This window comes from Eleginops maclovinus, chromosome 16, assembly GCF_036324505.1.
Source record: "Eleginops maclovinus isolate JMC-PN-2008 ecotype Puerto Natales chromosome 16, JC_Emac_rtc_rv5, whole genome shotgun sequence".
Classification (NCBI taxonomy): Eukaryota; Metazoa; Chordata; class Actinopteri; order Perciformes; family Eleginopidae; genus Eleginops; species Eleginops maclovinus.
In genome coordinates this window covers 23642370-23661254 of record NC_086364.1, presented here as the reverse complement: position 1 = coordinate 23661254, position 18885 = coordinate 23642370, and the positions used below count along the sequence as shown (strand labels likewise).

Here is an 18885-nt window from a genome sequence, read left to right as displayed (position 1 = left end):
GGGCGCCGCCCCACCACTCACCTCTCACCACATTTCCTTGAATAAGACAAAAATATTTCGAAATATATGTATATATTTGTTTAGATGTGCAAGATAAATATTTCATAGTTAATGATGAGTAAAGTTGTTTCGTTCGTTGACATTGTCTGATTGGTGACGTATTTCCGCCCTGGGGCGCAGGAATCTTGACTCTCGTTAAAAGTTGTACATGCGCAGTAGCTCCTCTTCAATACAAGAGATAGGACGATGTTGGGGCGCACCTCTCCTGCGCCCCGAGCTGAATGCAGCTGGATTTGGCGGCGGGGCTGAGGTCACAGCCTTCTGTCATAAAGTATGTGTATTGTCCATGTTATATATGATATATACTATTCAAATATAGAGATATAGAGATCTATCTAGAGATATAGATAGAGAGAGATATAGAGATAGAGAGATAGATAGAGAGATATGTATTTATTATATATGTATACTGGCCCTCTGTATAGTAATATAGCACATCTGTATATTTGTTCATACTACATCTGTTTATACTATGCCAATTATTCCCCCTCTTTATACTGCCCTTATCTTTACATAATCACTCTGAACTGCATATACTGTACATACTCTATATATCACACTTGTTTCTCTTTGCACTTCTATCTATCTATCTATAATGTTGTTGTTGTTGTTTTCATTGATGTAAATACACTCGTTTGATACCTTAGTACATGTATGCATGCTTTTTTTATTTTTTATACATTTTGGAGTTATAGCCCCCCCTGGAGAAAACTCCACCAGCCGCCACTGCTAAAACCGTTATACAGTATATTATATATATGGAATATTAAAGGGAAGGGGAAACCACCAAGAGCTCAATAGGGACTCTTTAAACTAAAACTTTGTAAATCAATTAACCTTCATAAAAACTGTTCTCATGTTAACAGGGATAGAAGAAACACAGTGAAAACACTAATGCTCATTATGCTTCATGGTGGGAGGGGGATAACAAGGGAGGGTGAGGGTTGAGGTGTGTGTGTGTGTGTGTGTGTGTGTGTGTGTGTGTGTGTGTGTGTGTGTGTGTGTGTGTGTGTGTGTGTGTGTGTGTGTGTGTGTGTGTTCTCGTAACAGCAATGACCAACTGTGGGACCGCAGCAGAGAAGCCACACCAAGCACTGCAGCTCCTCTCAAACAGTGAGTGTTTTATTTCATCTTTAATGTAAAATTTGTGTGTGTGTGTGTGTGTGTGTGTGTGTGTGTGTGTGTGTGTGTGTGTGTGTGTGTGTGTGTGTGTGTGTGTGTGTGTGTGTGTTGGCTTGTTTAATTTTGCTTAATTTTAATTCATCACCACCGATGTTCACTGTGAAAGGCAGGTTGTCTTGCAGGAGGACGCACAAATGTGGTTTACTAATTAAACAACACTTGAGTTGTTGATGAATGGACCAGTGTTACAGTGTAGACGCACACTGCGGTGTTAAAAAGGTGTATCTTTTAGACATTAACAGTAGCATGTATTTAATTGAAGTTAAATGTAATGGTATGACATCCTTAATGGATGTGTTTTTGAACAAACTGAAATAAATATATTCAGTTTGTTCAAAATCACATCCTTAATGGATGTGTTTTTGAACAAACTGAAATAAATATATTCAGTTTGTTCAAAATCCAATAGCATTTTATTTTAATTCTTCTCTTCTCTTCTCTCGATCTTTAAAAAAAAATCATATTTAATATTTTATTTTGTGCATGCATGTAGTATTTTGAAAATCCAAACACATTTTAAAATAATAAGAAAACAAAATAATAAAGAATAGTATTACAGGTCTTTATAAACAGCTGAAATAATAATTAAACTAATGAATAAAACATCTATATATTAACACTGACACATTTTGAGGTGGATTAAAGACAGAGATATTGTGGACATCATTTAAAACCAAATATATTTATTATTGGTTTAATTTGTCCTTACATCGACAAGACAAACTACGGAGAAAAATACAAATACAAATCACTTACATTTCTTAGTAACAGCCCAAAATATGATCCAAATAATAACCTGAAAACAAATACAATTTATTTAAGATATTTGTGTTTTATTTATGTGGCATAAACAAAACGTAATGTAATCAATGATGGTATTTAAAGCGGTAAAGAAAATGAAAACACACATCGAGAGTTAAATGTGTGATTTCTTATAGATATTTGTCTTCCTCTCACCTCACACCCCTTTTCCTCCCCCCTAGTGCTATCTGTGATTGAGCATCATTGGAAATCCATGGCTGTGCGTCACCTCTGCGTCCTGTAACCCGGGGACACTTTACCCCCCCGCCGCTTTCTCGGATTTCACTTTTTCTCCCCCCCCCCCCCCATCATCATGGATGTCTTGGAGCTGGAAGACATGGGCAGCGGCTGTGGGGATAAAAACTGTGGCCGAACATCTGGCTTCTCTGAGGGGTGTGTGAACGGGGAGTGCCATTGGGACGAACCCATGTTTGGGTTCATCGAGTTAGGTGGGTCAAACGACCATAATGCATCATGATTCAAACCGATAAAAAGAGGGGTGCAGGGATGGCATATTTTTGTAGTGGCCCCTGAAGGCAGCACCTCCCTGGTTCAATGGGATTTGTCCATGTGATTTTGCATTATCGCAGAAAATAATATTAATGTTTCTGATATTTACACGTTTTATTCAGCAGGATACTCCACACATTAACACACTTTGGGATTTCTGAAGTAAAAAGCTAACGTTAGGCTATAAAGAAACTACAGCACGGTCACATGACTTCACGTCTCCACCGCTAAGCTAAAGGAGGCTAATGTTGGGCTATAAAGGAACTACAGCACGGTCACATGACTTCACGTCTCCACCGCTAAGCTAAAGGAGGCTAATGTTGGGCTCACGGTCTCCCCCACCGCTAAGCTAAAGGAGGCTAATGTTGGGCTATAAAGGAACTACAGCACGGTCACATGACTTCACGTCTCCACCGCTAAGCTAAAGGAGGCTAATGTTGGTGCTATAAAGGAACTACAGCACGGTCACATGACTTCACGTCACCACCGCTAAGCTAAAGGAGGCTAATGTTGGGCATGATGACGTTTAGTCGTCTCATTTAGACACTTGTTAGCAGCTGTCGTTTTTAAGTCCGACAGTGGGGTATTTTATATTGTAGAACAAAAATGTTAAACTCTCTTCAGCTCTTGTTAACCCCCGGACCTTATTTCCGCCCTAACAACCAAAAACACATTCAGAAAACCATTGACCTCCAGACCAGGGGACAGCCAGATGTATAGGGCTCATTCCTGCACCGCTCTTTAGGACATGGTGCAGTTAAATTCTAATAAAACGTATTTTCTCTTCCAGTGTGCGTGACTATCATTTATATCCCCCTGATGCTCTTCGGGCTTCTGGGAAATATTCTGACGATTCTGGTGGTTTGGCTGCGACCTCACATGAGGAGCTCCACCTACCTGTACCTGAGCAGCATGGCCGTCAGTGACCTGCTGATCCTGCTGCTGCTGCCTCTGGATCTGTACAAGGTAAACACTACTGTTACTTTACACCACAGCAAAGGTCTTCTACAGTAAAGCGTGTACGTCCTGCAGTTTGATCCCCCCTGCTTTGCTCTTCTTTATGACAATAATGTTGAAATCTGTAGCGAGCATGTCGTCAGCGTCCAATCATTGTTGAGTGTCTTGCAGCTCTGGAGGCCCAGACCCTGGTCTTTAGGGGACGTCGCCTGTAAGCTCACCATGTTCCTGTCAGAGTGCTGCACCTTCTGCACCATCCTCCACATCACCTTCCTATCTCTGGAGAGGTACCTGGCCGTCTGCTGGCCAATCACAGCCAAGACCCTGGTCACACGGCGCAGAACGAGGGCCCTGATTGGCTGCCTGTGGCTCGGGGCGGCCGTCAGCGCAGCGCCGGTGCTGGTCATGGTGGGAGTGGAGGACGTCGGGAGGGAGGATGTCATCGGATGGAGGGAGGACGGAGGATGGGAGGGAGAAAAGGGAGGAGGAATTATGATTGGTGGAGAGGACAGCGGAAGCGAGTACTTGGCCTCAATGAAAGGAGGATTGGAGGGAAGAAACTGGGGAGAAAAGATAGTAGAGGAAGAAATGGGAATCGGAGAAAGAGACGAGAGGAATCACAGAGGAGGATTTGGGATTGGTGGAGCGGAAAGAGGAAATGGATACTCGATGGATGGAGCATCGGAGAGAATACATCTGGGAGAAAAGAAAGAGGATAAAGAAGAGGGAAGAGAGAGAACAGATGAGAGGAAACATGGAGGAGGAGGGAAAATGAAACAAGAAGAAGAGCTGGAAGTTGAGCGTCAAAATAAAATGAAAGAAGACGAGGGAGGAGGACGGGAAGACGGAGGTGGAAAAGCAGAGATCGATAAAAGAGAGTGTCGCTGTACGCATCACGCCGTCACCTCCGGCCTGCTGTCGGCCATGATGATCCTCTCCAACCTGTACTTCCTGGTGCCGCTATGCATTCTGGGATTGGTCTACAGCCTGATTGGACGGACGCTGTGGCTTCGTCCTCAAAGCAGCCGCCGAGACCAGAGTCACCGGCACACGGTCAAAATGCTGGGTGAGAAACACACACCGACACACACCTCAGATACTTTGAACACAAACACAGAAACTGATGCTTAGAAAGATCTAATTTCAATATAACCCTTAGGTCCTTTTTCAGATATTTCCAAGTCAGACAATTTCCGTCTTGTCCACATATTGTTTGCCTGACAAAAAAGGCATGATTTCAGAAGTGTACAATCTCTTTTTACCCTCACTGAAACAGAACTATCTTGGGAAGCTGAATTAGGGTCAAACCTAAAGATGAGCTCTGGGACGCAGCTTGTAACAGAATGTATTCATCAACATCCCGTGCACACCTGGGTTAGTTAAAAAAGGACGACCATTGTCTTAGTTGTGAACCTGTATGATTGTACTGAAATCAGAGCTTGTTTTCCTCTCCATACCTTTGACTAAACTGAAGGTGGACTTGACGTGGCAACTGGGATGTGGGGTTTGTTGAGATTTTAAATATAATCTGCTTACAGCTAAAAGTAGAATCCATGTTATAAGGAAAGCGTCTATGCATCAGTAACAACTGTAAAAGACGTGCTCTAAGTTCCTGGTCCAGATGAAATTATACATGGATAGAACAGATAAACACAGTATAAGGAATAATGCTTCTAGCTAAATTAAATGTGTGTTTAGATAACAGGAAGCAGACCCTGCATGTGGAGACGGAGAGAGGGGCCATGCGGTAGAATAACAGGAAGTAGATAGGTTCAAGAAGTCAGTTAGAGGACTGCGCGCCCTGTCACTCACACCCACACAACTGAAGATTGCAACACATACAGAAGTAAAATAAGTATTGAACATGTCACAATTTCTCTCAGTAAATAGATCTCTAAAGGTTCTGTTGACATGAAATGTTCATCAGCTGTCGGTAACAACCCATACAATCCACACATGCAAAGAAATCAAACCATAGATGTCCATAAATTAAGTGATGTGTATTAAAATGGAATGACACTGGGAAAAAGTATTGAACACATGAAGAAAGGGAGGTGCAAACAGGCATGGAAAGCCAAGACACCAGCTGAAATCTATCAGTGATTAGAAAGGAGTCCTGCCCCTCGTCAGTGCAAATGAATATCTGCTGGTTCCGTCCCAACTGATGGCCCATAAAAAGGTCTCTCATTACCGAGGTGTCACACAAGAAAGATCTCATGATGGGTCAAAGCAAAGAGCTCTCTCAAGACCTTCACAACCTCACTGTTGCAAAACAAACTGATGGCGTTACAGAAGGATTTCTGAACTCCTGAATGTTCCAGCACTGTTGGGGCCTTAATCCGGAAGTGGAGAGAACATCCTTTCACCATAAACCAGCCACGACCAGGTGCTCCTCGCATGATTTCTGACAGAGGAGTGAAAATAATTATCTGAAGAGTTGTCCAAGAGCCAAGGACCGCTTGTGGAGACCTTCAGAAAGACCTGGAATCAGCAGGTCCAAGTGTTTCAAAGAGAACAATGAGTAATGCACTCAGCCGCCACGGCCTGTACGCACGCTCACTATGCAAGACTCCATCGCTGAAGAAGAAGCATGCTGAAGCTTGGTTAAAGTTTGCTGCTCAACATTTAGACAAGCCTGTGAAGTACTGGGAGAATATCGTCTGCTCAGGTGAGTCCAAAATGGAACTCTTTGGATGCCATAATACACAGCCTGTTTGGAGGTCAGATGGCACTGCACATCCCCCCAGAAACACCACACAGGGAAGTTTGGAGGGGGGAGCATCAGGGTGTGGGGCTGTTGTTCAGCATACGGCACTGGCAAACTTCATATCATTGAAGGAAGGATGAATGGAAAAATGTACAGAGACATTCTGGATAAAAAATGTGCTGCCATCTACCAGGATGATGAAGATGAAAGGAGGGCGGACATTTCAGCAAGACAATGACCCCAAACACACAGCCAAGGAAACTCTCAACTGGTTTCAGAGAAAGAAAATGAAGCTGCTAGAATGGCCCAGCCAATCACCTGACTTGAATCCAATAGAAAATCTATGGAAAGAACTACAGAGTTCATAGAAGAGGCCCACGGAACCTCCAAGACCTGAAGACAGTTTGTGTGGAAGAATGGGCCGAAATCACACCTGAGCGTGAGACTGGTTTCTCCATACAGGAGGCGTCTTGGAGCTGTCAGTACCAACAGAGGCTTTTGTACCAAGGATTAAATACATGTCAGTAAGCGTGTTCAATACTTTTTCCCACTGTCATTCCATTTTAATACACATCACTTAATATATGGACATCTATGGTTGGATTTCTTTGCATGTGTGGATTGCATGGGTTGTTACCAACAGCTGGTGAACGTTTCATGTCAACAGAACCTTTAGAAACATATTTACTGAAACGGTGACGCGTTCAATGCTTATTTTACCCGCTGTATCGATTACAGCACTTGTACGCCAAGATGCTGATTGGATGGAGCGTGGATCGCGTGGTCACGCCCGTGCACCAACTAGGAACCAATGAGAAGATAGACTCAGACGGTTCCCTCTCAGTTAGACCTTTATAGTGGACTGTAAGAAAGAGTTCTGCGCGCTCTGAAGTGAAACTGGTTACAGCCTGCAGCCTGTGATTTGTTGGCAGCTTTAGAAACCCTCAGCTGAGTTACGTGTTATTTCACTGCGTCTTCAATAAACATCTCAAACGAGAGAAGTTGTTTGACTTTATTAAATCGATCTTCATTCTGGAATAAAAGAACAGGACAGGTTAAAGAATGAGAGGCGGGTCTTACAAATCAGAGGCGGGGTTGAAGTCTCATAGACGAGGCTAAATGTGAAGGGTGGGTTTAAGGTTGGAATAAACGTCTTCAAATCTGGATCCAGTTCTGGTTATACATCCATTTCTGGTCCCCGTTGTTAAGGGCGAGTATCCAACTGGAAGAGACTGTTATTGTGGCGTTAGGCTTTGGTCCTGATAATGATTAACTAATAAGTCTATCCCCCTTCTCCTCCTCCTCCTCCTCCTCCTCCAGGAGTCATCGTCCTGGCCTTCGTCCTCTGCTGGCTGCCCTTCCATGTGGGTCGGACCATTTTCACTCTTTCTCTCGGCACTGGTTCGGACAGACAGGAAGCCCACACGGATACACACTCGGACATTAACACACTCTCTGGTGAACGAAATATCAACACACACTCTGATACTGAACCAGTCAACCACTCAGACTCAGGCGGAACATCCTGCGACATTTGTAAGAACACCAACACACACACTGACACACACACTGAAGATATGAGCACAGACATACATTCAAACACATACGATCTGTACATTGATCACACACACAACGACACAGGCTTCAACCGTTCCTACACACACACTGACACACACTCGTACTTTCTCTACTATCTGTCTCAGTATTTTAACCTGGTGTCCTCCGTCCTCTTCTACCTCAGCGCCGCCGTCAATCCTCTCCTGTACAACCTCATGTCGGCCAGGTACAGACACGCTGTACAGAGCCTCGTCCACACACACTCTCACACACCTTCTCACCGTCTGCGCACACTCACAACACGACACTCCACCACCACGTTGTAAGGGCAAAAAAACGAATATACGGGAATACTGTAGAAGCAACCAATGCATGCAAAAAAACCTTCACCCTCCTGTCGTGTTCGGGTCAAATCTGAAGACTCTGATCAATCGTAGATATCGTGTTTTACATTTGATTGCCTCGAGGAAATGAATGAGCAACCCTAGATTATGTTCATCCATCACAGAGTACACATCCACGTTGAGAAAAGGTTATTCTGGAATACATTTTCAGTGTATATTCATCGTGGCTATCCATGGAAACCAGCAGTCTGAGTCGTCAGCTTAAAGGGAGTTAAAACAGAGCAGTCAAATCTGACCACCAAAGTCAGCGCGACAGGAGCGTTCTACACTTGGCCTAAGTATTACTGCCAAGGCAATGACCATATACTGTAAATCTGGAGCTCTCACACTTCTTGGGGGAAGGGACCCCTCACAAGGCCCCCCTCACCATGTTAAACACCATTTAGATTAGATTCTAGTTGACTGTCAGCTCAGCGGGGGCTGGGTACCGTTTGTACCTTAAATGCCATTTATACTGATTGTATTCGAAGACTTTTCAACTTGAATACTAAAGATCTGTTTCACAGTTATACATACTTACAAACTCTTCATGGGGCAGGGGATCACACCACTGCCCCCCCCCCCCCCCCCCCTTTGTCATGATGTTGAAATGTACTTTGATAGCATTTATACTTTTCAAGGAAAACATGTTTGAGCTTATTCCTTTGCTCTGGTTGAACTGTGATATGTATTGACGTTGTCATTCTTTGCTTTTCCTGCGTCTTTATGGCGAGTCTAAATGCCATAAACATATTGTGGCTTTGCTTACTTAAAGGTACAGTGACCCTAAAATCTAAACTACACATATTTCCCCTTTTACCTGTATTTCTACACATTATTCCAGATCATTTCGGTTTGAGTTGCAGGGTTTTGCAGAGATGTCAGCCTTCATTACATAGCACTTAAAGAAAAAGTGTTCCTATACGAAACTGCAGCAAGCTCTGTCAATTATCTCAAGTACCTTGGTCATGGTTTCTGGAAAAGAGACATGTTTGTTGAGTTTCTCAGGCTTATTCTTTTGGCACTTTGGTTGTGAATAAGAGTGTTAAATAACAATACAGGTAAGAGTATGAAACAGCTATGTGTCTCTTTCAAGAAGGGGATTGCTGGTGTAAATAATATATTGAATGATGGCGGATTGTGTAGTTTAACAATAAATAAACCAAAGTCTGTCTCCAAGTCTTCGTCATAGTCCTACTTTAATACGGCAAGCATATGGTTATTCCGTTGAGGCGGTGCATAACAATGTGTTGACCCTGTACGCTCCTGTCACCTACGAACAGGAAACTGAGACTACATTTTGCACACGCTCACCAGAATTGGACAAAAGAAGATTGGAACAATTTTATCTGGTCTGATGAATCTCGATTTCTGCGATGACATTTCGGAAAGTAGCAGCAGAATTTAGAACATGAAAGCATGGATCCATCCTGCCTTGGATCAACGGTTCAGGCTGGATGGTGGTGTAAGGATGTGGGGGATATTGCCTTGGCAAACTAATCAAGCATTGTTTAAACGCCACAGCCTGCCCGAGTATTGCTGCTGACCACGTCCATCCCTTTATGACCACGGTGTACCCGTCTTCTGATGGCTACTCCCGGCAGGATTACGCACCATGTCACAAAGCTCAAATCATCTCCAACTGGTTTCCTGAACGTGTCAATGAGGTCACTGCACTCTAATGGCCTCCAGTCACCAGTTCTCAATCCTATAGAGCACCTTTGGGATGTGGTGGAACCAGAGATTGGCATCATGGATGTGCAGCGACTGCGTCATGTCATCAGGTCCATCTGGACCAAGATTTCTGAGGAGTGTTTCCAGCACCTTGTTGAGTCTAAGGCAGTTCTGAAGGCAAAAGCGGGTCCGACCCGGCACTGGCAAGGGGTACCTAATGAAGTGGCCGGTGAGTGTATCTGTTTTGTACAGAAGAAATTTGTGCGAGAACGTTAACTCTGAACACACACACACACACACACACACACACACACACACACACACACACACAACAGGCTATCATTGAGATTCATGTGGTTTCATATGTGTTAATGTGTTTTGACCCGATCAGTGAGACGCTGATATGAATGCTTTTATCTGATCCTCTCTTTCATCGCCTCTGCTTCCCCCTGTGTTTGCGTCCCTGTCTGCCAGCAGGGAACACCTCAAAATGGATTTGTTGGACCGATTGTCCTCGGGCTCAGGGACAATTGATTTGATTGTGTCCGAGCTATTTCTACCATTAGACCAACCCTTTATTTAAGTGTGAATGTACGGGTGTAGATATGAAATACAGACTCGATGACAGACCATAACGAGCTGAGAAGTGCTTTTACGTATATGACATTACATTTAGCTGAGGCTTTGATCCAAAGGGACAATATCTTCAATAAAATAAAGGTTGTTTTTTTTCTTTGGTAAACACATTGCCAAGAGGTGGTTTTAGTCTGCGTTGAGGACATGCAGATATTTAGCTTTTATAATTCGAATTTTCACCACAATTTACCTGTTTCTAAGTACGTCTAATTCTGCTGCAGGCGGTGCTGGTGACTGTAAAACCTTTGGCTCGCCTCACACGGGGCATCAATTTGGGGGGGTTCTAGTATGAGCAGGTTTTTTATAACTGGCACTACAGTTAAGTAGAATCCATTAAACCAAATAGCAAAGCTCCTTGGCAGCGTCAAGAAAGTCTCTGTTTCTGTTTGAATGCGACACCGACAGATGCTGATACCTTCTCTTTCACATAACAAGATTTTGACTTGAGAAACTAAACATTGGTTTACATAGAAGTGGGTGAACTTTCAAAAAGACAAGTTTGCAATGAAATAATTTGGCATTCTTTATTTTTTTATTCTTTTTCAATGCTGCATGGTTTCCAGAAGAACTCCAACTGAATAATCCTAGCTCAGGGTCAGCCTGGAGGTCTGTGAAGCGGTTCCTGTACTCATGATAGCTGCACCTCCACAGGGAAATGGTCACTGACGGCCTTCGTCTGAGAGAATAGACAAAAAAAACCTTTAGAAAGTTTCCTCTTGTGGATCAACTTGTTGAAAATAAAAGTGCGCATTACAGTTCTTTTGAATTCCTTATTGAAGATTGCGCATAACGATGCAATTAATCGCAATTAAATTGTAATCGTGGCCCAGCAGCAGAAATAGCGACACGAGCCGGCTCTCTCCTGAATGAGAAAGGATGCTAGTGCTCAGAGAAAGACTCTATGTGCACACAGACCCTTAGGTCGATCTTTAGACAATTGAATATGATGAAACTGCAGTAAACCTAGTGGGGTACGAGAGAGTTGTTTTTACCTGAGCCAGGGTAAGGCCATATTGAGCCTGGAAGTTAAAGACGTCAGCGCTGCCCGTCACCACTCTGCTGTTCAGGGTAGTGGTGACGACAATCCTGCAGAAACAGGAAGAGAGGCGGGATTACGAGTGTGTGTGAATGCAAGTGTTTATGATTATTGTTGTGGAAATTCCACACTTAATCACCTTCTGGTAAGAAAAGAACAGATCTACAAGCTTCAAATCAAAGTTGTGTTATTTAATAAAGAGCATTTAACAGAATCAGGTCCAGCTGGAGGCCAGATAACCTGCACAACCAAAGTCTAAAAGGACCTGACCCCGATCAAACATTAGACCAGATTCTTAAAGGGAAGGAAGAAGGGGAACAGCCAATCAGATTCTACATCCTGAACATTGGTCAGAGGGACAAACTGCATACAACAAGGCAATTTACAGGATGCTAGAAGAAAGGGAGGGGGGAAAGGGGAAGCTACATCAGAGGGACAGGGGGACAGACATTTGTCTTTGTTGACTAACAGCTTGATGTGAATTTCCTTAGTGTGATGTGGATTGAAACTGTGGGAAAGTCGAACTGCAGAAGAAACTTACAGTGACATATATTGAATTAAATGGCACTATTATACATTTCTACGACAATTATCTGTGTGTGCTCACCTGTCGTAAGCGTTTCCAGACCGTGACACTGTAGTGTCAACACTGTTGGCGATCAGCCAGTGGTAGCTCTTGTCGGTGAAGAGGCGGATTAACGGCCACTTCGCCTTTGGTATATAACAGCTTCCGGCGTTGAAGTCACCAAGCAGCATGACGTTCTGCAGGCAGGGGGAAACCACTCAAATGAATATTTTGAATGATGTCACAGCAATGGACAATCTATAAAGTAGAACACGTCGAATATTAACGTCTAATTTAGGTTCTTGTGGAAGAGGTTTTTTCATTATACTAAACAGAAGTTTTTCTAGAAGCGTAGCATGAGGCGCTGACGTCACTTCCGGTCTAAATTGAGCCCCGCCCATTTTCTGGTGAAAATCCTGCGTCAGAGCGAAGCGGAAAATACTAGTATGTCTGGAAGTTCCCGAGTCATATATCGCACCTCAAACAACAAGTACACCCAGAGCTCCGGTTCCTTTACTTCCTCTCCAGAAAAAAAGGAGAGTAACAGAAAGGATCAGAAGTCTCAATTTCAGTGTTTATTTGATACTCGGTCAGTATTTAAATATATTAAGTCGTTATGTTGAGATATTATGTCACGATCCGTCTGTGTACTTTCGGTTTTATTTTGAAGTGTCACTGTGTTTCTGTTTTCCTGTTTTATTTTGAAATTTCCCCCGCCTGTTCCTCGTGTCCTCTGGTTAGTACTTCAGTGTTTCCTTGTTCCCTCTTCTGTATCAGCTTAATAAAACTGGCGTTTGTTTAAACTTTAAAACCAGCTTCCAGTAAACATAGACGTGAGAGGGGGGGGGGGGGGGGGGACACTTTCAAAATAAAACAGGAAATACAGACAGCTCGTGACATATTAAGTCTTTCTGTTTTCATCACACTGACAGAAACAATACACAGTTCTGCTAATTCATTGATTTAGTGTGTGAGTGTGTGTCTACGGCTGTGTAGTATTCACATTGGTTCCCATGAGAGTTAAGACATCCTTCGCCACGTCATAGAGGGCATCCACTTCCGCTACAGCGGATTTCGGACGTGTGTGTTGAGGGATCAGAACATATTCCACAGCTGGAGTCCAGGAGGGAGCGAGGAGGGAATGAAGAGAGGGATGAAAGCAGAGTTGAGATATTGAGGTATGAGTTAGGCTAGTTGTTTGTGGTTGTGTAATAAACGGGATTATATTCAACGAGGCGGTCATTAGAAAGCCTAGATCTAATGACTGAATGGAAGAGCCAGATCTGAGACAGTAGAAGAACAGACTCTCTCTCTGTACCTGTCGTTATGGAGGCAAACTTGACGGCGAAGGGCGGTCTGTTGAATTTCGTCATGTCAGTGTATTGGAAGCTGGTAACCACGGACACCGTACTCTGCCTGCAGAGCAGAGAAGGCAGTCCCTGTAAACCTTTGGATCGAGTTCATCGACTCTTTCTCATTGTCACATATTTACAGAACTCCTGGAGCATTTTCTATTCTTCTTTCACTCTTTATAAAACAAATATTTCCTGTTCATGCTGTTCCTGTACATATGGCAGCCCACTGCTCCCAACACCAGGGTTGGTCAAATACAGAATTTAAATTTCCCCTCTCCTTCTTCTTGTGTGACAGTCAATCAATGGCAGACGAAAAGCCGGTGGACGAGCAGAGCGTCACTGCAGTCGTTAAACAATGAACCACTGCACTCTTGAAAAGATTGTAAAGTTGGAGAAGACGTTCTTTAATTTAATCTGGCTCTGTATGATTAAAAGCAATGAGCCTCGGCCGAACGCCGTGGTTGTTGTTGTGAGCAGCATTACAGATCAAATCAGCGAGTACACAGTGACATCACGACGTGGCAACACTTGGACTCTGAGCGGTGTTTTACTTGTAGAGGTAGAGGTATCTCTCCTTATAGACGGTGGGACCCAGGGGAGCACTGGTGATGAAGCTGTACTGAGGAGAAACTCTGGGAGAACACACACACACACACACACACACACACACACACACACACACACACACACAAACATCAGATACAGTGTAATATAATGGTGCAGCCCTACTCACCATTTTCTCACAGAAAATGTTTGCTCTATAAATCGTACGTCTTACGCGTTAACTTCGTTCATGAGTCTTTGGATTACTTTCTGATCGCTGTCGAGGACCTCCTGGATCAGAATGATGTCGTAGCGGTGGACAATCTGAAGAACAAAACAAAAAGCAACACAAATCTGATTTTGTTCTTTTGGCAATGGTGTCCTATTTAATTAATGATCCACTTTAATTCACATTTAAAAAGTGGTGGAACAACAAAACCTCTGTTTGTCAAGTATAATGATGTTATCTGTGTTAATGTTTTTCTAGGTCGGGGCAGTCCACCAAATCCTGTGAAAACAGCTCTATGAGTCACGGAAGCTCCTTTTGCTGCACCTTATCCCCCTTATTACACATACTAAATATACAAACCACTTGCCTGACAGTTAGTTACTTCCTGTCTGTCTTCTTCTGCTGTTCCCTTTAGTGTTTACTTCCTGTCTGTCTTCTTCTCCTGTTCCCTTTAGTGTTTACTTCCTGTCTGTCTTCTTCTCCTGTTCCCTTTAGTGCTTACTTCCTGTCTGTCTTCTCCTGTTCCCTTTAGTGTTTACTTCCTGTCTGTCTTCTTCTCCTGTTCCCTTTAGTCTTTACCTCCTGTCTGTCTTCTTCTCCTGTTCCCTTTAGTCTTTACCTCCTGTCTGTCTTCTTCTGCTGTTCCCTTTAGTGTTTACCTCCTGTCTGTCTTCTTCTCCTGTTCCCTTTAGTCTTTACCTCCTGTCTGTCTTCTTCTCCTGTTCCCTTTAGTCTTTACCTCCTGTCTGTCTTCTTCTCCTGTTCCCTTTAGTCTTTACCTCCTGTCTGTCTTCTTCTCCTGTTCCCTTTAGTGTTTACTTCCTGTCTGTCTTCTTCTCCTGTTCCCTTTAGTCTTTACCTCCTGTCTGTCTTCTTCTCCTGTTCCCTTTAGTCTTTACCTCCTGTCTGTCTTCTTCTCCTGTTCCCTTTAGTCTTTACTAAATGCAGTAAAAGTACCAGCAAGATTTTTTTTTTTTTAAAAGCTGATACAGAAGAAGTGGGACTAGACGAGGGAAATCCCAAAAAATAGAACAGGCCTCGTTGATGATGTCCATCAAGTCATTATGTTGACATATTAAGTTAGACAAACAATACAGGCGGATGATTACAACTGTCGTGAAACACAAATGAAATGGTACAATAGCCAGTCAGTATGCAAATAAAAGAAACGCTTAAAAGTATAAAACTGGCACAATTTTAAGAGAACTTCAGCATTGGATGCAGAATGCAGATTCAGACCGTGCTGATGATCTTCATCACATCCGCGTCCTGGGATTTCTTGTCCCCAAACTTTTGGATGTTGAACGCTCCAATCAGCAGACAGCTGGACACATGCAGCAGGGCCAAGAAGAGACCCAGAGCACACAGCCGACGCATCCTGGGACTAAGGGGTCAGAAAGTATATATTTAAATGTGCTGATAATCACCGTCAAAGCAGTTATGATTCTAACATTGACCGTAAGACAGATGGACAGTCAGCATGTAATAGTTATACTGTGATTCACCTCATCCTGAATGCAGTCTTTTCTCAGTGTTGGAACATTTACATTTACTCAGGCAAGATCCTGAAGTACAATTTGGATAAAAGCGCCACACATTTTTAGGACACACGTCCCAATATGTAGACGCAGGACTGCTTCAGTCTGCTTAGGGAGCTAATCTCAGTGTGCTTTATAACACCAGCTGCCACCATATCACTTATTCCCGGCACTATAGCGTTGCAGTCTGACTGTAGGTATCAGCGGAGTGTGTGTGTGTGTGTGTCTGCCACATGATCAAAGTTACTTATGGAAACGATAACGGTGTCTGCCACACACACACACAGGCCGACACACACAGAGCAGAACAGACACAAAGACAGACAGATTTAACACCAGCCGGATTCTGTCATTTCTATACATCTAAAAGGACACACACACACACACACACACACACACACACACACACACACACACACTTATTAACGTATTAATCAGCAGAACAGAGACAGGATGCTCTTCTACACAAAGACAGATAGCTTTTACCATTTGCACTTTCATATACACCAAATGAACAACTACTGCAAGGCTTTTCCGAGTTAAGGGTATTCATACCTTACCGCTAAGACCAAGCAGACCTCCTCAGAGATGAGCAGAGTTCACCAAACACAAGCTAAAGAGGCACCAAAGCTCAAAAGGCAGGAGCCAAATGTTCTGTTCAGTTTTTGGTCTCAACACGGGTCATTTATACTCTCCCCACCTCCCTTTCTATCTTATTCCACACCCCTTAACTGTCTTTCCGTGGACGGGAGTTGTTGCAACACTTATTACTTCTCTCTGCAAATACACAGTTAAACAAAGCTACATAATAAAAAGGAAACGTTATCAAAATGAAAGAAATACTAACTATAAGTACTTAGTGTGAGTTGAATACTTCTTTAATTATAATATTTGATATAATCACACAAATGCTGTTTTCTGTAAAGAGTAATAATTCAAACCTGATGGGTGGAACATCCTAATTTCAGTCTCTGTACCCAGATGTTACAGAAGAGCAGACACCGCTCAGGACACCGGTTACACAGAATCCCATTGAAATACTTTCAAACCAGAACCGCCTCTATTTCCTCATATGACATATTGTAATGGAAATGTGTGTTCTGTATTTAGTACGTGTGAAGAGAGAGATCAGATAAGAAAGTTCCTCATGTTCAAGCTTCAGTTCCTGTTTCTTGATAAGTATGACTCGTGCTTTTTGAATAAATGGACCTTAATCGGATTTCAGACCTTCATATAAAAGTTTGACATATTTCTAGATGCTTCATACCAGAGTTCTTTTCCTTACATTTTAGTGAATTTATAGTGATGTACGCATATTCATGGACATACCAATATAGATTGAGTCTGAAAATAAAAATGACAAAAGTTAACACCGCCAATAATTCCCCAAAATCTCAGAGGTGATCATTTTAAATGGTCCAGCAGTCCAGCTACTACCTACAAAACAATGAACACCCACCGACTCTGTCATTAAAGGAAAGAGAACCACTGAATTTATGTGTTTACTTATTTACCCGTGGTTCTCAGTCCGGGCAGGGCAGCAGCATCAGCGGTGAGGTAGAAATGGCAAACTTGGGAGATTGGATTGGGTTGGTGGTATCAGGGGTTAAGGCAGGTGTTGCATACCTGTATAACTGAACTCCATTTCAGTCAGATAAATCACGTTGGAAATGTTTATTAACAGCCTAACAATGAGCCAGTCCCATAAACCTCGAATAAGTTTTGTCTCTAGCCCAGATGTACTCAGCTCGAGGCTTGTTCAGCTGTGAGGTGAGTTCCCGTCCCGCCCGCCCCACGCATTGTGCTGTGTGCTTTCACAGAAAGAGCAGGAAAAATCCTCTTTCTGTGAAAGGATGATTGAGGACATTTCATGACCTAAAGTTCTGTTGCATTCTTTACCATCGGTATCTAGGCTCCTTAACCATAGTTTGGGTGCTCATTAGCAAGGTCTGACACCGCTCGCTGTCAGCCGGTAACCAGCTGTCCGGACTATTATTTATCACGGAGAAAAGATGAAAGGGGTGTTCCCCCCGCCTCACTGTGACCACAGGCCAGGTGAAGAGACAGCTGGAGAAACTACACCAAGGCAAATCTGCAGGCCCGGACGGCATCAGCCCCAGGGTTCTGAAGACCTGCGCCAGCCAGCTGTCTCAGGTTCTTCAACACCTGTTCAACCTGAGCCTGCACCTGGAGACAATCCCGGTGCTGTGGAAGACATCCTGCGTTGTTCCTGATCCTAAAAAACAGTTGCTCCAAAATACTAAATCCAAGAAGACAACAATTTGTGTTGTTGTCTTTGTACGCTAGACACAAAATGCACAATAAACCAATGAATTTGCGATGAATTTGACTGATAGCATTATTATTATTATTTAGTTAACATTTTCTATAGATATCGCGATAATATCGGTATCGTGAATCATTTGGCCACGTGGAGTGAAAATCTGATATCGTGACAGCCGTAGAGTGGACGGGGAAAAATCATCTGCTTCTGAATGTGGCCAAGACCAGAGAGATGGTCACTGACTTAAGGAGGAAGAGGATGTCTTCCCTGCCCCGGTGCATCCTGGGAGAGGATGTGGCCGTGGTGGAGGACTACAAGTACCTGGGAGTGCACCTCGACAACGGACTGAACTGGAGGGCCAACACTGACGGTGTGTACAAGAAGGGGATGAGCCGACTGTATTTCCTGAGGAGGCTGAGATCCTTCACCTGCAGCAAGATGTTAGAGATCTGCTACCAGGCTGTTGTTGCTAGTGCTGTCTTCTTTGCTGCCATCTGCTGGGGGAGGGAGGAGGACTCTGAACAGACTGCTGTCCATCATGGATAACCCCCCCCCCCCCCCAGTTAGTTGTAATTATTTGTTTTGCTTCTTTTTGTCTTTCGCTGTTGCAATGAAAAAAACTCCCAGTTTGGGATGAATAAAGTACTTCTGATTCAGGTGCCGTTGGAAACCTCCGTTATTGCTGGTTCTCCACATCTAACAATAAACAGACACTGTAATACAGCAAGCTTCACTTCACGTTGCCCTTATGTGAGAAGGCTGTTCATTGTCTCAAGTAAACCATTAAATATTGAACTACATTTGAGAGTCCTTTTTCAAGTGACTCTGGATACACCTTTCTTTATCTTCAGTAGAAACTTATATCCAT

General features: G+C 43.3%; 2 protein-coding genes across 4 annotated transcripts; one reads left to right on the top strand and one right to left on the bottom strand.

Annotated features, from left to right (window-relative positions):
• Positions 1-2356: 2356 nt before the first annotated feature.
• LOC134878043 (growth hormone secretagogue receptor type 1-like) lies at positions 2357-8100 on the top strand. The gene is made up of 5 exons (XM_063903797.1): positions 2357-2492; positions 3344-3519; positions 3682-4576; positions 7538-7598; positions 7875-8100. Exons 1-5 carry the CDS (start codon positions 2357-2359, stop codon positions 8098-8100), a joined length of 1494 nt encoding a protein of 497 aa, XP_063759867.1.
• A 2877-nt stretch (positions 8101-10977) lies between these two features.
• LOC134877452 (deoxyribonuclease-1-like) lies at positions 10978-16843 on the bottom strand. 3 transcript variants are annotated; one of them, XM_063902947.1, is made up of 9 exons: positions 16675-16843; positions 15435-15579; positions 14202-14290; positions 13975-14055; positions 13387-13484; positions 13072-13181; positions 12111-12265; positions 11460-11553; positions 10978-11143 (listed from the first exon to the last, which is right to left on the bottom strand). In XM_063902947.1, exons 2-9 carry the CDS (start codon positions 15570-15572, stop codon positions 11096-11098), a joined length of 813 nt encoding a protein of 270 aa, XP_063759017.1. In that variant the 5' UTR covers positions 15573-15579; positions 16675-16843; the 3' UTR covers positions 10978-11095. The 3 variants fall into 3 exon arrangements, with proteins under 3 accessions (XP_063759017.1, XP_063759016.1, XP_063759018.1); XM_063902946.1 differs by lacking the exon at positions 16675-16843 and adding an exon at positions 16294-16459; XM_063902948.1 differs by lacking the exon at positions 16675-16843 and adding an exon at positions 16289-16429.
• Positions 16844-18885: the final 2042 nt, after the last annotated feature.